Source organism: Hemicordylus capensis, chromosome 1 (assembly GCF_027244095.1).
Source record: "Hemicordylus capensis ecotype Gifberg chromosome 1, rHemCap1.1.pri, whole genome shotgun sequence".
NCBI lineage: Eukaryota > Metazoa > Chordata > Lepidosauria > Squamata > Cordylidae > Hemicordylus > Hemicordylus capensis.
The window spans coordinates 9,895,848-9,922,781 of record NC_069657.1 but is presented as its reverse complement, the minus strand read 5'-3'; the positions used below and the strand labels follow the sequence as shown (position 1 = coordinate 9,922,781).

Sequence of the window (26,934 nt, the reverse complement as noted above, 5' to 3'; positions counted from 1 at the left end):
GTGCTATTTATCTGCTAGAACTCAATGTTGCTTTCATTAGGAACTGCTCTCTCATTGGTTGATTTGGAAGCTGTATTGGACAACTTAAACTCACTTCATATTTTTTTCTTTTCTGGAGTTTCAGCCTATGGCTGTATGTATGCGTGACAAATGTGACTGGTCATTTTGCTTAATGAATTTATGCACAAAAACTCTCCACAGAATGTGTAGAAATGCAGAAATGATGTTGCATTTTAACTATTTGAGTTCCCACACATACCACAAATGGGATCTGTTTTGTGAAAGCTGAAGTTTGACTACTTACATTTTAATACCTTCTCTCATTAAAATAACTTCAGTGTGTTTTGGTGGTTGCTGACTATGAGGTATCTCTTGGTAGGGGAATGAAAGCTAATTCTGGAAGCTGTGTAGGCCTGGTTTAGTAAGCTTTACCACCCAACTTCCTTTTCTTCAGTGATGAGTTGCTGAGGTGTTCTGAATCTTTGTGCTAGAAGGTATTTTGTGGTAGGAGGGCTGAACAGCCATCATTTGTCAAGGCAAATATCCTGTCACAGTTGGCTCTATTATGGTAAGGCATGGGTTTTCTTTTATCCTTCCAACCTCTACACAAGTGTTCTTAATTGCAAGGCCCAGGAGCCAGTGGTTCATTGACCCTAAGTGCAGCTCCCTAGATATCCCCCCCCTCTCTCTGTATACCACCTTGGGATTCTTTGCAGTATATAAATTTAACAATAAATGCTTATTAGTCCTGTGCAAACTCTCAGCCAAAGCCAGATCTGCTGCATAGCTCCCCTGGCACTGTGCAGTGCTGTACTTTTCCTAGTGCTGGTGGGGTTCTGTTAAGGGAAGTAGAGCCCTCTTGAGCACCAGCACCAACTTGGAAGATGTGCTTGAGACACTGGGAAGTGTGGCCTCTATTCTCTCTATACTTCTGCTAGAGCTCTCTGTTTGCTTCCTCCTCAGGAAAAAAGGAAGCTGCTTTATACCGAGTCAAACCATTGGTCCATCTAGCTCAGTGTTGTCTACACAGACTTGCAGTGGCTTCTCCTCCAAGGTTGCAGGCAGGAGTCTTCTCAGCCCTATCTTGGAGATGCCAGGAAGTTAACTTGGAACCTTCAGCATGCATGCAAGCAGACAGGTGCTCTTCCCACAGTGGCCACATCCCCTGAGTAGAATACCTTACAGTGCTCACACATCTCCCATTCCAATGCAAACCAGGGTGGACTCTGCTTAGGAAGGGGGACAATTCATGCTTTCTACCACAAGACCATCTCTTCATCATAAGAGCTTCTGGTGGTCTTCCCCCTCACTCCTGACCACTCCCATTTGTTGGTGCCATCCCCCTCTGCCCACTGCCTGCACACATCTTTGTACTTACTGGATTAGGGATATGTGATTATGCAGTGAATGAGATGGTGACATGGTGCTGTGTAGCTAAACAGATTTGTTTTCCTGATGATGATTTTGCGGGCAGTTTAAATGAGTGTGGACATGTTTTTTCTTTCAAGGAGTGCTGAAAAATTGCTAAACAGGGAGGCATCCTTTGGCACTGCCCAAAATGATTGTTTAGAAAAACAGTTAGTAGCTCAGCATAGTCCTATTTTACAATACTTATTTTTATTCATTGTATTCCACCACAGCACCACCTTAATGAACTGTGGAAACTGTCCCAAGTTCCTGGAAAAACTGGACTTAAGAAACAAAACACAACTTTGTTTTGCTCATGTAAATCACTTCTGTTAGCAAGAAAAACACTGAAATGGCTAGGTACCTGGTGAAACAAACTGCAGATGGGAAGCTTTAAACGTAACCCAACAACAAAAGAACTGTTTCTATTATTCTGCTTAAAATGGGCTTCCTTCTTGGCACTTGCAAAGCTCATGAGGTTTCCATGGCAATGTTCTTTTTGCTAAAGGTTATGAGAAAATTACACTTAATGGCTGTATCGGCAACACAGATCAATTTCACTTCGCAGGCTTACTGAAGTTTTATAACATAGGAGCAATAATTTTGGTCATTTAATCTCAGGGATGTGTGTGTGTCTTAAGCTAACACAGGATCAACCTTTTTATTTACATACAAAGTGGTGACAATCCAAAACTGTTCCCCCACCCACCAGATTGATGATCTCTTCCACCATTTGGATTTTTAAAAATGAGCCAAATTTATTTTATGAGCAATATCTACTTCTCAGTCTGTGGTTTGAGTGTGCGTGCATATATTTGCTCAGGGTCAGTGGGAAGCTTAGGCTGGGTCCTTGCGTTGCCATGACAGTAGGGGAGCTGTAGTAGTGTTGCTCTTCCTTCTACCATGTGAGAGGTCTAGGACCATGCGGGAGGAAGCCATGCTGCAGTTCCACCCTAGTGTGGGGGTACTTGAGTGTGGCCTTCTTCTTCAAAAGCACAGGAACAAGAGGCACTGCTACAGTGCTCATGCCACCAAGGGAGCCTCACCCTCGTCCTTGGCTGTATAAGAACGGCCAACCACAACTGTAGGTAAAGCATAACTGTGAGGGTGTGGGCTGCTGCTTGTAGATAAGCAAAAAGAATATATGCAAGCAAGCTGCATGTAACTGAAAGCCTGTCTCAAACCTATAATCTCCAAATACCCAAGCCTTGTTCAGACTGAAAATAAGAGGGTGTACATGAGTACAGTGTCAAGAGAGTGGTCCGGAATGTCCACCCTTGCATGCCACTCACCCTCCCCTTGCACGCTTCACAGTTATGGTCCTTGTCTGAAGGGGCAACTGCCGTTAACACAATGGCAGGAGTTTCCATGATTGGCAGGCTTGGTGGGTCCCCCACTTAAAACAAAAACAAAAAAAGCCCCTAGAGAACCAGATTAAATCTTTGTAATACACACATGCACAAATGTGTTGGTACCCCTCCATGAAAAAGGAAGAATCCCCAATTGTCTCTGAAATAACTTGAAACTGACAAAAGTAATTGGCACCCATCATTGTTTATTCTGCATTTAACAAAAATCAGACTTTGCTTTAGAGTTTTGATGCAACAGAATATTTCAAATAATAACACAAATGAAAATGGCATGGGCAGAAATGATGGCACCCTTAACCTAATATTTTCTTGCACAGCCTTCAGAGGCAAACACTGCAAGCAAGCGATTCCTGTAGCTCTCAATGAAACTTCTGCACCTGTCAAAAGGTAGTTTGGCCCACTCTTCCTGAGCAAACTGCTCCAGCTGTGTCAGCTTTGAAGGGTGCCTTCTCCAGACTGCATGTTTCAGTCCTTTCTATTGATGTTCAGTAGGAATAGTCCAGTGTTTTGTTCTTAGCCATTCTTGGGTGCTTTTAGCTGTGTGTTTTGGGTCATTATCCTGTTGGATGATTCATGACCTGCGACTGAGATTGAGCTTTCTGACACTGGGCAGTACGTTTCATTCCAGAATGTCTTGATAGTCTTGATATTTCATTGTTCCCTGCACAGATTCAAGGCACCCTGTGCCAGTCGTAGCTAGGGATGTGCACGAAAATCTTCGGCGCCGACGAGGGGTATCACTTTAAGGGCGGGGGAGGGTGTACTCATCCCTCCCGCCGCATTTCCCCCGCCAGTGTGCTGTTGATTTTAAGCCCCTCAGGGTGGCAGCATTCCTCCCTGCCGCCCCGTTTCCCCCGTCAGCCGGAAGTGGCGAGCGCGCGTGCACCCGTCTGCGTTTTGGCGCCGAAACCGCCCCCAGTGCCGAAACATTTCGGGCACAAGCCTAGTTGTAGCAAAACAGCCCCAAAACATAACTGAGCCTCCTCCATGTTTCACAGTTGGTATCGTGTTCTTTTCTAAGAAAGTTTCATTTTTTCGTCTATGGACATAGAGTTGATGTGACTTGCCAGAAAGCTCCAGTTTTGTCTCACCTGTCCAAAGGACATTCTCCCAGAAGCATTGTGGCTTGTTAATATGCATTTTAGCAAATTCCAGTCTGGCTTTTTTATGTTTTTATTTTATTAGTGGAGTCCTTCTGGGTCTTCTTCCATTCAGCCCACTGTCACTCAAAAAGCAACGGATGGTGTGATCAGACACTGATGGACCTTGACCTTGGAGTTCAGCTTGTATCTCTTTGGAAGTTGTCCTTGGCTTTTTGTCTACCATTCTCACTATCCTTCTGCCTATTCTGGGGATGATTTTCCTCTTATGGCCACGTCCAGAGAGGTTGACTACAGTCACATGGAACTTGAACTTCTTAATAATATTAGCAACTGTTGTCACAGGAACCTCAAACTGCTTGGAGATGGTCTTATAGCCTTTGCCTTTAACATGCTTGTCTATAATTTCCTTTCTGATCTCCTCAGACAACTCTCTCCTTTGCTTTCTCTGGTGCATGTTCATTGTGGGACACACGATGATACCAAACAGCAGAGTGACTACTTTTCTCCATTTAAATAGGCTGAATGACTGATTGCACAATTGGAGATATTTGCGATACTAATTAAACAGCTAATTTGAAAAATCACTCTAATCCACTTATTTATTATCTTTTCTAGGGGTACCAACAAATGTGTCCAAGCCACTTTAGAATATCTTTGTAGACTAAGCAATACTTCATCTCTTTTCACACTTGCTTTGCTTTACTCGATGATATATCAAAGGCATGCGGGTATACATTGGACAATTGCTTTTCATTTAATTGCTTTTCAGGAGGCATAAAACACTTTTCCAATGAGCTGTAAGGGTACCAACAAACTTGTCCATGTGTGTATGCTTCTGAGATTTACCATCTGAAGAATTGTCTAGCTTCTTGCATTGCCATGACAGTATGGGACAGTAAAAGAACGTGTTAAAATCAACTAGTAACAGTTTTGAATAAACTGGGGGGAAAAGCCCAGAAATACAGTTTATTTCGTATACAACATGTGGCAACACACAAAACTTGGTTACAGCATAAAATAGCAAGATATTGATTTAATTCCAGCAGTGAGGATCTTTCATATAAAGAAGCTGGCCTATCTCCTGTTATGTACTATAAGTCTTTCCTTTTGAAGCTTTATATAACACACCTGACCTTGAGATTAAACTGGTTATCAAACTCCAAAAACATAATAATTTATAATTTGTCAGGATAGCATTATAGCTAAAGTTCAAAAACGCAATAAAATTGGAATAACTCTTCAGGTATAAAAACCAAATAGCTTTGAAGGAATAACCCTTTAGCCATTACCCATTAATCTGTTTATGAATAGGACCCAGTGATGGTACTTAACTGATACATATATGGTCTTGTGCAAAAATGGCATGCAAAAAGAGAGTATTTAGCCATTATGCTGTTCCTGTCCCAGTAGTGATGAGTACATGGTGAACTTCTGGAAAATATCTTGAATCTCAAAGGCTATATTGAAAGAGTGTTTTTTATCTTATTCTGCTAATGTAAATAAATACTGGTACAGTTGACTAAAACTATTCCAAAATATTTATGGGAACATAATTGGAACTAACTTTCTTCTTCCACCATCCCACCCGCTTCCTGATGTGTCAGATTAAGGAAGAAAATGTTTACAACTTAAGTCTAGCTCTCTCACTGAAGTGGTAAACCTGTATCTGGGCTGTACTACTTCAGAATACAGCTTAAATAACTGGATGCCCCTCCATACAGAAACACTCCGTCCACTCAGAAAAGTGGCATGTTCAGGAGAATGGTTCTAGCTTACTCTTCTCTTTGACATGTCAGTTTTCTAGGTGCATTGAGTGCTCTTGTAGGGAAGAACACTCAGTCATGCAAGTTGCTATATGCAGCCTGAAGTAGTGCAGCCCAGAATCCAGGCTGACCACATCAGTGAGGACTTAGACCAATGATCTTAGTACAAAAAGGACCAGAGATTGATTTTGATTGATAATTGTCTCACAGCTATAGGCAGTGGGAAATAGGGATGTGCATGAGCCGGTTTAGGGGCCCTTTTACGGACCTCGGAACCAGTTCAAAAATTCGGCCGGCTCAAAGGTGGGGGAATAGCTTTAAGGATCGGGGAGGGTGCTCTTATCCCCCAACCACGTTTCCCCCCACTGGGGCTGTGTTAAAAAATGGTCCTGTGGGGCGGCAGCGTACCTCCTTGCTGATCCAGTGCATGTTGGGTTGGAAATACCCCCAGAGGTACCCGGTGCACGTGTATACACATGGGGCACTTCTGGTCTGATGTGCACCGGGGTGGCAGAGAGGCATACTGCTGCCCCGTGGACCATTTTTTAACACAATGCAGCGGGTGGGGTAGAGGGGGTAAGAGTACCTTCCCCGGACCTTAAAGCTATCCTCCCCACCTTCAAACTGGCAGTCACCATTTCCATGCACATCCCTAATGGGAAATGCTTAGAGGTGAATCTGATTGAATTGTCTCTCCTTAGTTAAGAAGTTGAGTTTTGTGAATGTATATTTTGTTCAGAGTGATTTTGCCCTTAACATCTGGGATACCAGGTATGATGCTAATTACATCCATTTTGCATTTTTAGTATAGAAGTTCATTTTGTATGCTAGGAGTTCTTATTCAATTTAATTAAACAGAATTCTGTCAATATTGTCTACCTTTAAAAAAAAATGGGGAGGAGCTCACACAGGATAACAATCTTAAATCAATAGCCTATGAAACAAATATAGAGACGCCTTGAATAAAGAAGCGATAAGTCATTAGCAAATTGGAAATACTTGTTTAAAAATAGGAGAGGTAACAGTGTACTTTCCAACTATCCAACAATCCTCCTCAGCTGTTGTGCAAAATGGCCAATTGAAAGAAAACATCTGTTAGCAATAATTAGTAATGAATATATGTATTTATTCTAGAGAACATTCCAAGTAAATTAACTTCTAAAACACCTGGCATATAAAAGAAAAAGAGGTTATTCACAAATTTCTTATTAACAAAACCTAATGTTCATTTAAGAAGTGGCACTTAAACAATGGTAGTATTATGGCATGTTGTATGTAACAGAGTACACAATATATCGAATTAATTGGGAAATATGAAAAATTTCAGCACATCTTAAAATGTCAACTCATACAGTTAGATTTGTGTTAAAGGCTGCCATGGGCTCCTCACAATACAAGTTAACAAGGACAGGACTCTGCTCTGCTACCTTAGGCAATGGAACTAAAAATAACTCATTAGGAATATTCTGTCCTGACTAGTTCCCTAGAGAAAAATGAGTCAAATTTGCTTGAACAGCATTCATGTTAATAATCTCAAATTATTTTTCTATTAAGTGGGAAGGATTCCATAAAATATTTAGGAAAATATTGGGAAAGTAAAAGGCAGTTGTAACATTACACTAGAAATTGGTGTTAGACTTAATTGTTCTTTTTCCCCGCCCCCCCTCCCAATTGCATACTTCATTGTATGCTCACTTTACCAACCTTCACCAACTGCAAGTGTTCCGTTCTGGCAAAACCTCTCCTTTGGCAAATTCGCAGTTGGCGCGGCATTAAAGTCTATAGGAAACAAGAGGATAGGGGAACCACAACCGGAAAAAGACCTAAAAATGAAAAAATACAATTTTTTTTGTTAAAAATCACACAATCCTGTAATATTACCAAGAGTCACCAAGAAGAATGAGCAGATCAAACCTCTGGAAATTTTTTTGAACCCCTCCCCCCAAAAAAAGAATCACTCAAAGGCATTTTAAATTGGCAAGGGTCACCAAGAAGAATTAACAGATGAAACCTCTGAACCCCCCCCCCGAAATTGATGAAACCCCCCATCACTAAAAAACCTCATCAACCACAGATATTTAGGTCACGGTTGGCAAGATGTGCCACAGTTTCCCATTCACATATACTCAAAACTATGGTTAGCAAAGGATGACTGTACTGTTGTATTTCTCTTGTTCTAGAGCAGGCCTGCACAACATATGGCCCGCGGGCCAGGCTTTTTTTCTTGGCCCACGGGGCCATTTTGCTTGCCCCCCTCCCCTCCTGACCTGAACCTCCGAGTATTACTTTAAAAAAAATTTTTTTTTTGCCACCGCACGGCCGAGGGATGGCTGCCAGGGGGTGAGCCAGGAGTAGTCCTCCTCCCCAGCATCAGCGGCTCCCAGAGCAATGCAGGGCCTGCCATTTGGCCCTGCATCACTTCCCAACTGCGAGGAGTGCCTGCGCAGTGGAAAAATAGTCGCAGGCTGGACTTGTGATGATCTTTCCACTGCGCAGGCATGCCTCGCAGTTGGGAAGAGACGCGGGGCCAAATGGCAGGCGCTGCATTGCTCTGGGAACCGAATCTGCTCCTTGGCGGTGGGAAGAAGGACTACTCCTGGCTCACTCCCTGACAGCCATCCCTTGGCCATGCGGCAGCAGAAATTTAAAAGCAAAAGCACGGAGGTTTGGCGGGATGGGGTGCCTCCTTTCATAAAGCCCGCATTCCCCCTCTCCCCCCTCACAAGCCAAGCCTCCTGCCCCATCCTTTCCCTATTTCTTTCCCCCTTCCCCCCCCTCTCTCCCTCAAGCCTCCTGCCCTATCCTTTCTTTCCCCCTCTCCCTTCTGATCAAAGTGTAATATTCTTACCCCAAATTAGAAGAAAAACTACTCAAATTTTTTTCTTTACAAGTGCTCCATGTTAAGTGTGATGATTTGGCAGAGGTGGAAAGGAAGAACAATGCATTTTATTATGTATTTTGTACAGATTGTATTGTATTTATTAGAATGAATTTTAATTAGATTTATTTTATATTAATTTAATTTAATCTTGGCCTGCCAGAACTTCAAAAGTTAAATTTTGTTTAAATTCATTTTAATTAATTTCACTTTAATTTGATTTAATTAATTGATTTATATTAAGTGTTACTTTAATAATCAGCACCCTAAAAATTGACCTTGGCCCCCATGAGCCAAATCACGGCCGGTTTCAGCCCACCAGGTCATTTGAGTTGTGCACGCCTGTTCTAGAGTTATGCAATAATCATGCTATTTCTCTTTGACAGCCGCTTAGTAAGTAAGCCACTTTGGCCATGCCTTTGCAAAGCAGGAACCTTGCTGTGCCTGGCATAGCTGCTCAATTATCTTATTGCAAGCAGGCGTCTCATTGCACTGGTAGTTTGCTCTTCTGTGCACCAGTACCTTGCAAACGACATCCCCCTCATTCCCAACAAGAGGCTTGCTTGCTGTTGGACACTCTTCTTTTTCTTCCCTATCCTGCCTCCCTTGCTCCATCTTTGAACACCCTTGTTCCTCTGTGGAGCAAAGTCCTCTCTCAACCTTCATCAAAGCTTTCTCGTTCCTTGATCTGTGCAGACAGCATACCTCTAATCACAATTTATTATTACAGGAGAGGTCCAGGGGCATAGTCCTGAGGAAAAGAGCACATTTTGGGCTGAAATGTTCAGCTTCAGATGCATGCTTAATTCCCTGCTTTTTTGCACCTAAGTGAATTTCAGGAACTTATACCACCATTGAAGGAGGTGGTGCTGGTCTTGGAGCTGAGGCACCTTCTTAATCTTAATTTTTACCTTAACAATAAATCTTAATTAAGGAAACAGGTACTTGTGTGAATTCCACCATCCTCATATAAACATTCCTGTAACTGTTTGCATGGAGCTTTCCCAGACAGCAAGCTTTAGTTTACTGAGAAGCTTTACTGCTAGTTTGGAGTTGCCCCCCCCCCAATGATACCAAAAGTGGATATTTTAACCCCAGATATAAATCGGGCTACACTCTAACAATTAAAAAAACCGGAATTGTGTGTGAAGTGCTCCTCGATAGCTCACAGAGACATCAGGGTAAATTTGGCTGATATGTGAACGCACCTCCTCCATTCCGGAGGAGATGCAAACGAAAAGCTGGATGTGAAAAACTTCCTGATGACTTAAGGTTATTTCATACCTTAGTTCAGGACTTGACAAAATCCAGGCACCAGGGATCCATGGCGCCTAGACTAGGATATTCAGAGGTAGTTATTAAGTAAAATCTTTATCCCAGGTAGCTGTTTCGAAGTATGTTACTAGTAAAGGGGACAAAGGGGAGTCTATCACACACACACACACACACACACACACACACACACACACACACACACTGTCCATCACTAAGTCCAGTAATTTTGTCAAGTGTTCATTGTCTTTTCCCTAGATCCAAGGAAACTTTATCAAGGCTTGCCTGCTTGCCTTGGCAACAAACCACCACCAGAGAGTATACTCCAAAGGGAGCCATAACCAGTCTTTCTGACAAAAGTGTGCGTGCGCACGCATGAGAGAGAGAGTGAACACAGTTACATTTAACAAGTAAAATGTTAGGCATGCACCTTCTAAAAACCAAAACCTGTATTGGCTCTTATCCTGGGCTAGAAAAGAGGTGAATTGAGGAGCCCTGACTATTGGCTGATGTTCTTTCAATTTACTTCCAGCTCTGATTCATGCATTGCAAATGTAAACAGAAATTGAACTGGAGCTGTTATCCCAAGGTAACTAATCATGTAAATCAGGCTGTATTCTCAGTTTTCTGGGCTTTGCAACTTAATATTCTCTCCTGCCCATCCTCCTCTCTTGCATCCTTCCCTTTTGTTATGGGAGGGCCTGTAGCTGAGTAGCAGAGTACATGCCTTGCATTCATAAAGTTCCATGTTCATTTCCCAGTATCTCCTGTTAGATTTCTAGCTACTTGGGCAGAAAAAGACCTCTGCCTCAGATATTGAAAAGCAATGGTACTGAACTAGATGGATTATATATAAAACAGTTCATGTATCTCTCCCCCCCCCCCAGCTTTACTTCTTTTTTATGACAAAAGTTCATTATATGAAGAACAGAGTTTGGATTGAAGGTCTCTGTCTTGCCCCTTTTCTTCACCATGAATCAACAGTGTTCATTATGCTTTAGAATGAAAAGAGGTGGATTTTACAAAAGGCTGTAGCAGGGAAAGAGACACAAGCCGTCCATCCAGATGACAAGCAATTAGTTGAACTTTACATTAGCTTTGCAGTTCTGGGGTATAAAAATGGAAGAGAAAGGTTGGAGAAAGTATTTCTTGGAGTAGGTTTTGAGGAAGAACTTGATTATACATTTTGAGATGCATTTGAGACACATTTTTAGCAGGGGGAGAGCAACTGGCCCTGTCCACCCCCAGCACAGTACCTCCAGTGGCTGTTGTCTGGTGTCTATCTTATGGGGTTTTTTTAGATTGTGAGCCCTTTGGGGACAGGGATCCATCTTATTTATTCTTTCTCTGTGTAAACTGCCCTGAGCCATTTTTGGAAGGGCGGTATAGAAATCGAATGAATGGATGAATGAGATGGTGCAGTAAAAGATTTGTGGAAGGAAAGACATTCCCGTTGCAGCAAGCAAAATTTTTATTGTGGATCTGTAGTGGGAACAGAACATTAGCTCTTGTTCTATGAAACATGGATGGTAAATCTATTTAAGATCTTGGTATTCCCCCTGCCTGCCAGTAAACAAGATCATGGGTGATTCCATCTTGGTTGTCAATTTGCTAGCAAAGTTACCAAGGACCACCATGTTCCTTGTGATCCAAGGTGGTGGTCGGGAGTTGGTGGCCAGGAGTTGTTAAAATGAAAAGACTAGCTATGCTTATTCTCCTAGGTACTTGTTGTGAAGTGTATAATCTGATTGAAGTATCTATTGGGAGAACTTGGTAACTTCTTGTAATAACATCTACACTCAGTTATGTTGTGTTTTTCCCTGACAAAGGTGTTACTTAAACATTTTAATAAACACTAGCTGGACCCACATTGAGCATCTGTGTGCTAATGCACTCGGCCTTTCCGAAACTTGGCGGGGCAACGGAAGTCCCCACTCGCGCTTTCCTCTCCCCCCACCCACTCGCCACTTGGCTTTTCCTCCTTTCCTCTCCAGCACACCCGCTCGCCCTTTCCTCCTTTCCTCTCCAGCATGCCAGCTCGGCCTTCCCTCCCACCCCCCGCTCGCCGCCCGGCCTTCTCTTCCCCCCCCCCACTCTTGCTGGAACTCTCTCTTGCCGGAACTCTCTCGAGATGTGCCACATACCACCGAGATTAGCCACGGGTCACCTAAACGTTTTAATGTATAGATATTTTATGTACAGCTTATATCTTGTTGGTTTTTAACTTTTGTTTTTACTGGGTCCTATTTTTAGTATATCATTTTATTAATGCTACATGCTTATATTGTTGCATCTCTTTCATTCTGTGAGCTGTTTTGAGCAGAATTGCACTGGAGGGGCAGAGTATTAATATTTTATATAAATAAAATACTTAAAATAATTCCTGTTTTATTTCCCAGGCCATCAGCTGTAAAGGGCAACATAGTATCTCTTACACTCTCTCCAGAAACCAGACCGTTGTGGTGGAATATACACATGACAAAGACACAGATATGTTTCAGGTAAGTGTACTTGCATTACCTAAAAGCAGTTGCTTGTGGTCTGTAATAAATATATTTCTTCAGAGATTTTCCCTCTGTGTTGAGACACCTGAGGGACTATGCACCCGAGTAAAAATATGCTGACTATTCTGAAACTTTATAGCAGTTAAAGTGTCAGCTTAGTTGTCACCCCACTTTTTGGCGTTGGCGTTGAATACATATACCACTTTGTTGAAAAGTGGTATATAAATTATTTGTAGTAGTAATGGTAGAAATAGTGTCCTGGTTGCAGTGTTGGCTTTTAAAATTTCATTATTTTGTACTAAAAGTCTAATACGCACACACTACACACTGTTAGTAAGTGTCTTATCCAGCATTTTGTAGAAATTCATAGCTTCAGTATAGAAAAAAACATTCAAATTATGAAGATTGCCTCAAGGGCTTGTTTAACTTCATTAAGTATGTATTAATCTATAGTAACTATAATCACTCCCTGACTTAAGAACATCCATAGATACGAGCAAATATCGGGCCTTGTAGAAGCCTGAGATCTTGTGAGATTTCACAGGAGCCTGGGATCTGATTTGTGAATAATTAACTTTTTCCCTTTACTGTTCTTTACTTTTGGAGTTCACAGAAAAATAACTTAAAGTTTGGTAGTGGGAGTTGTGTTTTGTTCTGCTTTGTTTTGCTTAATGCTGTATAGGGTGTTGCCAGCTATTATATCAACTTCAGTATACTCCAAAAGAATACACAATTCTGAAAATGAGGTGATAGCATTTATTTTACAGATAGCAACATACCGTGAACAAAATTATGATCACTGTGTACTTATCTCGTAGTATGCAAAAAAGATTAGGTTGTATCCAGACCTTGTGTGAGCAGAAGTAACAAGTAAACGTTCTGCAAGCTAAGCCTGAGGGTCAAGGATCCTTGGGGAAGGGATGGTGGCACCTTTTGAGTGGAAATCTGCGGGTACATCTCAATGCAAATCTCTGACAAACACTTCAAAGCAGCTCCCTGCTCTCTCTTTGTTCTCCAACAAACCCGATAGTGCCCCGCACTTCAAAACAAGTGGGCGAAGGAAGCACAGAACAGCCTGCTCCTGCCAGCGGACACGCAATTATTACTTTATTTGAATTTGATTTTAATAGGATGTCTCCTCCTACCTCTGGGGTACAATACATCAGAAGGCAGCTCACAAAGAAGGTAAACAAACCCATAAACAGTTATATGGAAATATTAGGTCCAACATTGGTGCGTGACATCAGTGTCATCGACCCTTTAGGGAACAGTGACCACAGTGCCATCAAATTCATCATACATGCAGGGAGAAAATCACCAAGGATGTCTAGCACAGACATTTTGAATTTCAGAAGAGGAAACTTCTCCAAAATGAGGAGTATGGTGAAAAGGAAGCTGAGGGGGAAAATCAGGAGAGTCACTTCGCTCCAGAATGCATGGAGTTTTCTCAAAACCACAATACTAGAAGCCCAGTCAGCTTGTATACCCAAAAGGAGGAAAGGTACCACTAAGTCCAGGAGGATGCCAGCGTGGCTAACGGGTACCGTCAAAGAAGCCATAAAAGGGAAGAAGACTTCCTTCCGAAATTGGAAGGCATGTCCAAACAAAGATAACAGAAAGGAACACAAACTCTGGCAAAAGAAATGCAAGGTGACAATAAGGGAGGCAAAAAGAGAGTTTGAGGAACATTTAGCCAAAAGTATCAAGGGGAATAACAAAAACGTCTTTAAGTACATCAGAAGCAGGAAACCTGCCAGGGAGGCGGTTGGGCCATTAGACAATGATGGAGTGAAAGGGATTATTAAGGAGGATATGGAGGTTGCAGAGAAACTGAATGAGTTCTTTGCGTCTGTCTTCACGGCAGAGGATACTGAGCATATACCTGTTCCTGAACCAGGCTTTTTAGGGATGGAGGCTAGAGAGCTGAGTCAGATAGAAGTGACAAGGGATGATGTTCTAAACTGTCTGAAAAAACTGAAAGCTAACAAATCACCAGGCCCGGATGGCATCCATCCAAGAGTCCTCAAAGAACTCAAATGTGAAATTGCCGACCTCCTTGCTAAAATATTTAACTTATCCCTGAAATCGGGCTCTGTACCAGAGGATTGGAGAGTAGCAAATGTAACACCGATTTTCAAAAAGGGATCCAGGGGCGATCCGGGAAATTACAGGCCGGTTAGCCTAATGTCCGTTCCGGGCAAATTGATGGAAAGCATCCTCAAGGATAAAATTGTAAAGCACCTAGATGAACAGGCCCTGCTGGGAGTGAGCCAGCATGGCTTCCGCAAAGGTAAATCTTGCCTTACCAACCTTTTGGACTTCTTTGAGAGTGTCAACGAGTGTGTGGATCAAGGTGATCCAGTTGACATAGTCTACCTGTACTTCCAAAAAGCTTTTGACAAAGTTCCTCATCAAAGACTCCTGAGGAAACTTAGCAGTCATGGGATAAGGGGACAAGTACCGTATTTTTCGGACCATAAGACGCACCGGACCATAAGACGCACGCAGTCTTATGGTCCGAATGCTGTCCCCCGCCGCCCCCCCACCTGATTAGGGGCCAAATCGGCCCAAGCTAACTGCCGCCGCGGCCGCCCCCGCCGCCGGCCGACCGCCCGCCCGGATTAGGGGCCAAATCGGCCCAAGCTACGGTAACTGCCGCCCCCCGCCGCCAACCGCCCTCACAGCTGCCCAGTCCTAACCTTCTAAGCCCGATCAAGGACCCATACCGGTAACTGGAGAAGGAGAGAGGAGCTCACAAGCACAGCTCCTCTCTCTCCAAAGCCTCGGCCCGAACTGGCGCTTTGGCCGCAAAGGACACCTCCCAGGCATCCTTTGCGGCCAAAGCGCCAGTTCGGGCCGAGGCTTTGGAGAGAGAGGAGCTCTGCTTGCGAGCTCCTCTCTCCTTCTCCAGTTACCGGTATGGGTCCCTGATCGAGCTGAGAAGGTTAGGACTGGGCAGCTGGGAGGGCGGTCGGGGGCGGGGGCGGCCGGGGCTGCAGTTACCGTAGCTTGGGCCGATTCGGCCCCTAATCCGGGCGGGCGGGCGGGCGGGGGCGGCCGCGGCGGCAGTTAGCTTGGGCCGATTTGGCCCCATATCAGGTGGGGGGGGCAGCGGGGGACAGCATTTGGACCATAAGACGCACCCTCATCCCCCCCCACTTTTTTTGGGGGGGAAGTGCATCTTATGGTCCGAAAAATACGGTACATGTGTGGATTGCTAACTGGTTGAAAGACAGGAAACAGAGGGTATGTATAAATGGAGAGTTTTCACAATGGAGGGAAGTAAGAAGTGGGGTCCCCCAGGGATCTGTACTGGGACCGGTGCTTTTTAATTTATTCATAAATGATCTAGAAGCAGGGGTAAGCAGCGATGTGGCCAGATTTGCAGATGATACCAAACTCTTCCGGGTAGTGAAATCCAAACGGATTGTGAGGAGCTCCAAAAGGATCTCTCCAAACTGGGGGAGTGGGCGACAAAATGGCAAATGCGGTTCAATGTTGGCAAGTGTAAAGTGAACCCCAACTTCAAGTATATGTTGATGGGATCCGAGCTGTCAGTGACGGACCAGGAGAGGGATCTTGGGGTTGTGGTTGACAGCTCGTTGAAAGTGTCAACTCAATGTGCGGCTGAAAAGGCAAATTCCATGCTAGGGATCATTAGAAAGGGGATTGAAAATAAAACGGCTAACATTATAATGCCCTTATACAAAACTATGGTGCGACCACACTTGGAGTACTGCGTACAATTCTGGTCACCACATCTTAAAAAGGACATTGTTGAACTGGAGAAGGTACAGAAGAGGGCAACCAAGATGATCAGGGGCCTACAGCACCTTTCTTATGAGGCAAGACTACAACACCTGGGGCTTTTTAGTTTAGAAAAAAGACGACTGCGGGGAGACATGATAGAGGTCTATAAAATCATGCATGGCATGGAGAAAGTGGAGAGAGAGATTCTTTTCCCTCTCACACAACACTAGAACGAGGGGTCACTCCATGAAATTGATTGCCAGGAGGTGTAGGACCAACAAACGGAAGTACTTTTTCACACAACGCGTGATCCACTTGTGGAACTCTCTACCACAGGACGTAGTGACAGCCAACAACCTGGATGGCTTTAAGAGGGGTTTGGATGACTTCATGGAGGAGAAGTCTATCAATGGCTACTAGGCAGAGGGCTGTGGGCCACATCCAGCCTCAAGGGCAGGGTGCCTCTGAGTACCAGTTGCAAGGGAGTAATGGCAGGAGAGAGGGCATGCCCTCAACTCCTGTCTGTGGCCACCAGCGGCATCTGGTGGGCCACTGTGTGAAACAGGATGCTGGACTAGATGGGCCGTGGGCCTGATCCAGCAGGGCTGTTCTTATGTTCTTAACATTGTAAAACACAAATGATAAAAATCAAATTAAACTTATTGATTCCTAGCAAAATGCTAGTCTAGTCCCTGGCCTCATTCAAGAGGGCTGTACAAATGCTGACCTTTCATTAAGCTTTTAATTTACTTTTTTAGTCCCCTGTTTTAAGTTTAACTTGATTTTTATCATTTGTGTGTTAGGACCAAATATTTTCATATAACTGTTTATGGGTTTGTTTACCTTCTTTGCGAGCTGCCTTCTGATGTATTGTGCCCCAGAGGTAGGAGGAGACATCCTATTAAACTCAAATTCAAATAAAGTAACAATTGCATGTCCACTGGTTGCTGGCAGGAGCAAGCTGTTCTGCGTCTACTTCTCCCATTTCCAAGCCCCATACAGAGATAGCAGGGAACTGTTTTGAAGTGTGGGATACTATTGGGCTTGCTGGTTGCGACTCAAATTCAAATAAAGTAATAATTGCATGTCCGCTGATTGCTGGCAGGAGCCGGCTGCCCTCCGCATCCGTTGCCCACTGCTCACCCCTATAGAGAGAGCAGGGAACTGTTTTGAAGTGCGGGGCACTTGAAATGCGGGGCGGGCTGTTTGTTGGCGAAGGGAGAGCAGGGAGCTGCTTTGAAGTGTTTGTCGGAGATTCGTATTGAGTTGTCCCTGCAGTGAGTCGGCCATCTTGAGGTGTCCCACAGTGAGTTGGCTGCAGAGAGTTGTCCCATTCCCCTCGTATTAAGAGTGTGCTGAATAATAAATGCATTTCTTTCCTACATTGACCTGCCCCACTTGGAGTTATTGCGTGTGTGTGTGTGTGTGTGTGTGTGTGTGTGTGTGTGTGTGTGTGTGTGTGTGTTCAGTGTGTCATGCTTTTGAAATTCACCACTGCATTTTGTTGTTGACAAAAGAACAGCGACATTCCATGGACCTTCAAATAATAATCTCCTGCCTGGACTGCATCCCATTCTTGCTCTTTGGAAAACACTCCCAGTGGGAACTAGTGGTGACTGCATTATTTATACTTTCATTTAGTGATGCTCTCTAGATCTTTCTGATAATATGTTCATTCAGCAGTAAATATACTGAGCTACAGAAATATATTGGGTTTTTTCCAGCAGCACTAACAAAGCAGTTACTTAAATGTACTGTTGAGATTTTCATTGTTGTAGAAATAGTGTTGGATTGTTTATACAGCAAGTAGATGCATACTCATTTTTTGTTCTCTCTCACTAGATTCAATGAAAATATTTTCATATCTGTGTGTTCTTCACAGAGACATGAGCTCTCTAGTGCTTGCCAACTCTAAACATATTTTAGAGGATTATTATTTCTATCCTTTGTATCCATACTCTGGAAAAGTGAGTGTTTATGTGGGGCTCCACTGAGTGGGGAAGGCACACTGGCCAAGTTCACATGTCTTTTACTTAACCAGCATTAGGGGATTAGGTGCTCCTAGATAGATTATAAAATGAAGAGTAGTGTGCGTAAGAAAGAAACACACACACACACACACACACACACACAGAGGGAGAGAGTCTTATCTTTTTAAAAACCTGTTAATTTTGTTGTTAATGGCTATCTGCTTGTTAGTTCTGGTCAATGACTATAATAAAGGTATCTATCTTTATTCTCCTAGTCCGGAAATGGCCAGTTCAAGGCACTCTAGTTGTGTTTCAACTACAATTTCCATCATCCCCAGCCACAATAGACAGGGATTACAGGAGTTCTATTTCATCAACAGCTGGAGGGCCTCAGGTTGTCCTAGACTATTCACTGGTCTACGGTGCAAACATAAACTTTACCCAGCACATATCAAATCCTGTAGAGACTTGAGCTTTCTGAGAATTCCATGTTCTATTGAAAATTGTAGAGCAATCCTCATGATTTGAGGGATAAGTCTTTAAAATGTGCTAGATGTCTGAACATTTGCAAGCTGAAGGAGACTTTCAGCCAGGCTTTTGGTAACTGGTGGCGGGGAGAAGTACTGTGTGCTGCACTCTCCCTTTATCACTATTGTCCCACCCTTTCACTTCCTGCACTTGGCTATCCTGCTTGAGCCAAAGTTGCTAACCTCTTCAAGGTGTACGGCACTTGTGTTACGTTTCTTTGAAGGGAATCATAGTATGAGTCACTCTTTCTTTGTTCAGGCAATCTATGGCAAATGCTAGAAGATCACAGCTAGCTTTTAAAAGTACAAGTGATGTTTTTAATTTATTTTATTATTTATTTATTTATTGCTTGCTGCTGTGTGTGTGACTTCAGATAGCTATCTTAGTCTGCTTCACTCAAAAGCTGTCTAGATGAACTCGGATAATTGAAATAATTCAAAATGTAATGTAAGCAAGGATCTAAGAACATACATGTATTACCATGACACTCACAGAGCTGGATATTAGGGCTTTTTATTAACGCTTACACAACACTTTTAAGATATGACATATTTTAATCTCATCCTTTTTTCATAGCAGCCCTGGGCAGTGGATTGTCATTAACTCGGTTTTTGCAGTTGGGGACTGAGTCTAAGAACAGTGACTTGCCAAAATTATTCTGGTAAATCCATGATTAAGCTGTGATGTATATGCTGATCTCCCATGGCAGAACCTAGTATTATTATCTTTCATCTGCTGAGCTGCTCCTAGTTTCAAGTTGACAGCTGACAATCCTTATGCTGCAATGTCAAATTGTATAACGGTCTCTTCAAACAGTGAGCTAGTGCTCCCCTTGTCTGCAAAGTCATAATGGATTCTTATACATCACTTGATGTCTTGCTTCATTAGATGTGGATATTAGATTTTAACCTTTTTTATAGAGACTTTTGGCATAATGGCAGAACAGGTCAGGAAAGCTTACCTTAATTAGTTTGTCTTCCACAGCAAATATTTCTAGCAAAGAATAAATTGGAAACAATTTTGCTGCAGTTAGAGGGCAAATCCTATAAAGATATTTCAGAAACTGAACTACAACAACACAGCTACAATCCTATACCTTCATGGCAAATGTCAAATAACAGAAGAGAAAACCAAAACCTTAAGCCTGATGATCTTCTTGTTATCTAGGAAGCTAATCAAGTTGGGTTATGGTGCAGCTCTGAGAGGCAGTATTTGTTTCTAAGAGTAAAGTGGATTTATATTACATTTACGGTAGTTAAAAACTGTAATGGAAAGTACTTGCCCTACATATGGTTCATTCTTCCAGGTGAACAATTGGTAATAGTCTTGATGCAAAACATACCTCTTTTTGAAAAGATAATCTTCAAGTTTTTGAGGCCTGGAGCACCTTTCCTATGAGGCAAGACTACAACACCTGGGGCTTTTTAGCTTAGAAAAAAGACGACTGCGGGGAAACCTGATAGAGGTCTATAAAATCATGCATGGTTTGGAGAATTTGGAGAGATAGAAATGCTTTTCCCTCTTACACAACACTAGAACGAGGGGTCACTCCATGAAATTGATTGCCAGGAGGTCTAGGACCAACAAACGGAAGTACTTTTTCACACAACGCGTGATCCACTTGTGGAACTCTCTGCCACAGGACGTAGTGACAGCCAACAACCTGGATGGCTTTAAGAGGGGTTTGGATAACTTCATGGAGGAGAGGTCCATCAATGGCTACTAGTCAGAGGGCTGTGGGCCACCTCCAGTCTCAAAAGGCAGGATGGCTCTGAGAACCAGTTGCAGGGGAGAAATGGCAAGAGAGAGGGCACGCCCTCAACTCCTGCCTGTGGCTTCCAGCAGCATCTGGTGGGCCACTGTGAGAAACAGGATGCTGGACTAGATGGGCCTTAGGCCTGATCCAGCAGGGCTGTTCTTATGTTCTTTAGCTGTTTAGCTGTTGACTTGTCTCTGCATCGGTGTGCCAAAGTCATTATTTATTTATTATTTATTTATTTTACATATTTTTATACCACCCAAAACCTACGTCTCTGGGCCATTTACAACAAAATAAAAACAACATTAAAACATTAGTCAAAAACAAAAACAAGTAATTTAAAACACAACAATTTAAACTTTTTAAAACAATATTCTAAAACAACATTAAAAACAATCAAAACAGTATCAGTTAAAAGCCTGGGTGAACAGATGTGTCTTTAAAGACTTTTTAAAAATTGTCAGAGATGGGGAGGCTCTTATTTCACCAGGGAGCGCATTCCAAAGCCTCGGGGCAGCAACGGAGAAGGCCCGTCCCTGAGTAGCCACCAGACGAGCCGGTGGCAAATGCAGACAGACCTCTCCTGATGATCTCAATGGGCGGTGGGGTTCATAACAAAGAAGACGTTCTCTTAAATACCCAGGACCCAAGCTGTTTAGGGCTTTATAGGTTATAACACCTTGTATTTTGCCCGGAAACATATCAGCACCCAGTGTAACTCCTTCGATACAGGAGTAATATGGTCTCTCCTAGATGACCCAGAGACCAGCCTGGCTGCCGCATTCTGAGCCAACTGTAGTTTCCAAACTATGTACAAGGGAAGCCCCACATAGAGTGCATTACAGTAATCCAGTCTGGAGGTTTCCAGCAGATGTACCATGGTTCTTTCCCATTACCATTGAAGAGGAGAATATTTCACAGAAAGGCGTATCCTGGAATGTTTTTGTGACCAAATTTATGTCAATAGCTCCATCTCGAATAAATGCTAGGAAGCAAAGTATTTGGCAAAGATCGAATCATTGTATTGTGACCAGAAGGCTCAGGCGTTGATCTTAAAGTAATCTAGGATCTTAGCACTGCATATTTAAAAGGAGATTGTAAAGCTGGAAAAGGTGCAGCAATGGGCAAACAAAATGATCAGATGTTTGAAGCAAGTCCCCTATGATGAAAGACTACAACATATGGGCCTTGGTAGTTGCTTTAGAAAGAAGGCGGGTAGGATGGGGACACAATAGAGGTATATAAAATTACTGTATTTACTTGAATCCAATAATAGGTTTTATCAACTTTTTCAATATTAGAAATCATTAGGTCATCTTAAATTCAGAGTGCTGTTCCTTTTGAGTAAATAAAGGTATAACCTGTATTAACCTCTACTTTTTAACAAGGTCATCTTAAATTCAGAGTAATCTTAGGTTTGGGTAAATATGGTATGCACAGTGTGAATAAAGCAGATAAAGAGACATTTTTCTCCCTTTCTCATAATATTAGAACCTGGGTTTAGCCATTGAAGCTGAATGCTGCGAAATTTAGGACAGGCAAAAGGAAGTACTTCATTATACAATATGTAGTTAAACTATGGAATTAACTGCCATCAGATGTGGTGATGGCCACCTATCTAGATGGTTTCAAAAAAGGATTAGATATGAAGGATAGGGTTATCAGTGGCTACTAGTCCTGATAGCTGTATATTTCCATCGGGGTGGGGGGGGGCATGCCCCTGAACACCAATGGGAAGTGATGGTTGCCCTCCTTTACCTACTTGCGAGCTTCAAAGATGTACTTGATTGGCCATGCATGAAGCAGGATGCTGGACTAGATGGGCTTTTGGCCTGATCCAGCGGGGCTTTCCTTATGTTCTTATGTAGTTTATAGTTGATCTCTTAAACAGAAAAGTAACAGTAAAAGCAAATATTTTTACCTTTTTTTTTGCTGTTGTCAGTAATAATAGGACAAGTTGAATGAGGTTTTAGATAATAGGGTTATGAGAAATGGGGAACAAAATGTTATTGGTCTGCTGTTACAATCTTGCTAAAGAGGTTGTAGAACTTCTTGTGGAGGTTTTTCAAGAAAAACCAGAAAGAATCCTGCTGGGAATGCTTCAGATGGAGAACGGCTAACACCAGGAAGAGGTCTGGTTCAGATGACCTCTTGGGCTGCTCTAAGACTCAGTTTTGAAACCAAGAGTGGGCAAAATAAGACAGATCAGTGCATGGTTTCGCACAGCTGGTGTCACATTTAACTGGGTTGCTAGACCCCATGGCGTACAGCATAAGCATGCCAAGTTTCTTTGGCTCAGATACATGCCATGTTGACATGCTAACACTGTATCAGTTGGTGCTGGTGACCCAAATTAAATGTGGCACCAGCTGCATGGAACCCTTCTGAGTAAGGTGGTTGAAGGTTTTTTTGTTTGTCTTATTTATATACTGACCCAAACTAGTGTCTCTGGGCATTATACAATAAAACAACACAACTTAAAAGAAAGTTAAAACATTAAAACTATTTAAAATGTAAAACAGTGTTGAATTCTATGAGTCTAATTGAAAGCTTGGGTGATCAAATGTCTTAGCCACCTTTTTGAAAGTTAGCAGAGATGGGGAGGCTCTTATTTCAGCAGGGAGCGTATTCCAAAGCCTCAGGGCAGCAATGGAGAAGTCCTGTCCCTGAGTAGCCACCAGACGAGCTGGTGGCAACTGCAGACAAGCCTCCCCAGATTATCTCAATAGGTGGCAGGGCTCATAATGAAGAATGTGTTCTCTTAATTACCCTTTACAATTAGGCTGGACTCTAAGATCATTTTTGTGCAGACAATACTGTCTGTCCTATAAAGCTGAAGTGGACATTTTGAGTGCACATTTTAATCTTACTTAGCCCCTACTGTATTACCATGACTTCTGTTGTTCTGTGCATCTCTGCCATAATTTGTATCATGAAACCGATATATCCTGCGGGGTTGAATCTATTCATATCTTGAAAGATTGAACTCAGGGTGAATGCTAGGGGCGTGCACGGAACCAGTTTTCTCGGTTTGGTTTGAATTCAGATCAGTCCAGTTCAGGGTCTGGCCGAACCAGGTCGAGTCTAGTTCGCTTGCCATTTCGGATATATACTTGTAAAGAGGAAACTGGTGAGGGGCAATCCCTATTGTAAGAGGGGGGAGCGAAAGAAAGATACCTGCTATTTGCAGGCAGCAATAGCAGAGATGGTGGTGGTGGAGGCAGTGGGAGCTCCTCCAACCCCCTCACCGGCATCACAAAGATCAGCCAGGGCTGGCATGCGCAGAAGCCATTTTCATGACCTCCGTGCATATGCAGAGACCCTTTGTGTGGTGACACAAATGGCCTCTGGAGGTCACAAAAATTGTCTCTGCACATGTGTGGAGGCCCGAACCAGGCCACTGCCAGCCCAGGCTGATCTTCGGAAGGGTGACGGGGCCGCTGCAGATGGCACCTGCAGATACCTTTTTTTGCCCCCCACCCTGTACTTAAGCTAAGGATTACCCCTTTATAAATATACCCAAACCAGTTCAGACAGTTTGGCCGGGTCTTCAGCCTGTTCGGGCTTTCTCCGGCGCTGCACAGAGACCCATTGTGCAGGTGCAGTGGCCTCCAAAATGGAATGGCCAGTTAGGGTGGCAAGGAAGCCTGTGGGGGAGGGGGAACCCCCACGGACCCCCCACCACCACCTAGAGGAAGTCCCCCGGAAGGGGGTAAGTCATTAAGAAATTTTTTAAAAATAAAATTTATTTAAAAATCAAACTGGGGGTGGGGTGGTTTGAGGGAGTGCCGGACCGAACCGGCCTAGTCCGATTCGGGTCCAGTTCGGACTCGAACCGAACCAGGCAAGCTGGTTCCATGCTCACCCCTAGTGATGGAACTATCATTTGTGCAGTCGCGCAAAGAGTGGTGTTGATGTTGTATACAATGCCCACACTGTTGCACAACTCAATTTGCGCAATTTTTGCATGTTCAATTCTGTAAATGTTACCTTTCACTGTGTGCATAATATTGTGCAGTCTGTCAGCTAGGGAGAAGAAAGTGGTGGGGGTGAGTGGAGTGGGCTCAAATGAACATTCTTCCCCCTGGCCTCTCAGAGTCTTAAAAGGGTCCTCTGTGTGTGTTTGCATTTATATACCGCCCTATATAAAAGCTCAGAGTGGTTTACATTTATATTCCATCTTTCCACTGCAAACATGCAAAGCCCAAGATGGCTCAGCAGTATAAAATGCAATATAAAATAAGGGCTTTGGGTTTTTTAAATGATAAAACAGTAAAGGATATTATGAGGGGGAAATCAACACATTAAAACTGTTACAGATTAAAACCTTACATGTCTACATCACTTGGTGGAAAGCCAGCAATGAAGGAGCAGATGCCTCCAAATTTTAATCTGAGCACCTTTTCAGAAGAACTGCAAGGTCTACTTCTTTAAAGGCTGGCATTTGTAGCTCAGGGTTAAATTAGGAGAAGGTGGAGGCATTTCAGTGAATTATATTAAATGTTATTCTGGGTTGTTTTTGTCAGTTCCCCAAGCTTTGGATTAGGCTATGTGTCTAAATAAATAAAACCACACTCACTCAAATGGAAGCCAGATACTACACCTGGGGTGCAAAGTTCTTCAACGTGGTCTCTCTTTTACATCAATGGGCTTTGAGCCCGTGCAGAGACTCATCGGAACTGAACAAGCTCAATCTCCTGCTTTTGGCAGAAATCCTGCCCCCAGTTGCTATATGCAGCTGCACCTCTCCTCATCTCTTCAGTCTTCATCATCCGCACTTCAGTAGACATCAGAGAATTACTGGCTCGGCAACAGGTAGAACGAAAAGTATTGTCATTAATTCTTTCGTTCTGTTAGTTGTTTCTCCTGCCATTTCTTTCATGCCTTGTTATTTCTTTCTTTTCGGGTAGTTGCATTTTTTCTTTGTGTTTTTATTTTTTTAGGGACCCTGGACAGGACGGAGCTTTGAGGCCCCTGCATTTTATATGCTGGGCACAACAAATTTTAAAAAGTGTCAGTTGTGGATCTAAGATTCCTTACCCCGATACCCATACTAGGTGTTTGCTTTGTTTGTGGGGAACCCACATTGTTGAGACATGCTCACATTGCCAAAACCTTACGAAGCAGGCTCAAAAAAATAGGGCTTTGCTTCTGCATGCCAGCCACCCTGTGGGAATTGGCCCTCCATTCGTCCAGAGGCTTTATCTTTGAAGCAGTCATTGAAAATGGCTTCCTTGACTTCAACAGAGAGACTGAACTCTGCTCCTCTGGTCCTTGCACCAGCCTCTAAATTGACTGGGGTGTTGGGGTGTCAGCTCCCCCTACAACGTCGGTGTCATTGCCCTTGCCGACCCCTCCTCCAGGATCGATACAGCCTACAGCAACGCTTGTGGTTCTCAAAAAGAAAAAGAAGAGGGTGGCCCAGGCCCCACCTCTGCCAGCGGGAGAACATCTACCACCCATTCCTAAAAAGAAGTCCTTGTAAGTGGCTGCTTTGGAGGAACCAAAGAAAAAGAACCCTAAGGTCAACTCTTTGAATAAGGAAAAAGAGGGAGTTCAGCCTCCGCTGAGTGCTGACTCTGCCCCTGAATCCGTACTGGCAGTACCAAGGGACAAGGTCTTGCCATCTCGTAGAAATTGTTGTTGTTTATTTACGATCTTAGATCAAACATCAATATATGCAGAATATACACAGTAAAAAGAAAATAATGGAAACAAAGTCTAAAATGTCATCAAATATATAAAATCAGGAATCTTTGACAGTAACCAATTGCTGTGCTCTAGCTTCTCTTAGTTTGGTCAATGTGTAACAAAATTTAGCAACCGCCAGGGATATTGTTGGACTCTGGTTTCTCTTCAGATCGTATAAATCTTTCTCTCGTAGAAATTCACCAGCAGACTGATCTTACCTGTACCGTTCGACCTGGCGTGATTCCCCAGGACTGAATAGAGGGGAACTGGAAGGCGAAGACAAGCCCAATTATTGCACATCAGACTATGAAACCTGCACACTGGATAGAGGGGATGCCCACTCAACCTGGCTCTCTAGACGGCGCTCATCACCTCTCAGACATATTTGCCAGGTTTTCCCTAGGGATCGAGGGGCACATTAGGACACTGGAGAGCCTTCTTGGGAATGTCAGCATGGAAGAGACTGGGACAGATATAGCCAATTTTATGGTGGCTGATACCATGACTCCCCGAGAGGATCTCTATACTCTGCTGAAGTGACTTCCCCCTTTTTTCAGGGAATGACGTCGTGAGGAAGGAACTTTGAGTGGCTATCGATCGGAGCTGGGGAGGTCCCAGTACGAGCCTCGGTACTGAGAAGATTCTTATGACTGGGAATGGGGGGATTGACGTGTTTTTTGTCCCCCAAACCCTTCTCACTCACAAAGCAGACCTCGATCCCATTCACCACTGAACGACCGTCGGGAGCATGTTTTTGACCACTCGCCTCCATTGAAAGACCCAGTACAGATGACAACAGAGCTGTCCTTACCCATACGAACACAAGATGTTTCAGTACTGACACCATTGGATCACCCATCAGGAGAACCTAGTTCCTTTGGAAACAAGTCCTGTACCTGTGGAACCTCCAGATACCTCCAGATGAGGAGGGAGACCCTC

At 43.3% G+C, this 26,934-nt stretch overlaps 1 protein-coding gene across 3 annotated transcripts in view; it reads left to right on the top strand.

Moving 5' to 3' along the window:
* The window catches only part of PELI2 (pellino E3 ubiquitin protein ligase family member 2), a 184,360-nt gene that overhangs the window by 110,267 nt on the left and 47,159 nt on the right, over nucleotides 1-26,934 (top strand). For all 3 annotated transcript variants that reach the window (XM_053274994.1, XM_053274985.1, XM_053274998.1), the window contains exon 3: nucleotides 12,193-12,294. In XM_053274994.1, coding sequence (XP_053130969.1) covers nucleotides 12,193-12,294 — 102 coding nt within the window. The remainder of the gene's footprint in view (nucleotides 1-12,192; nucleotides 12,295-26,934) is intronic.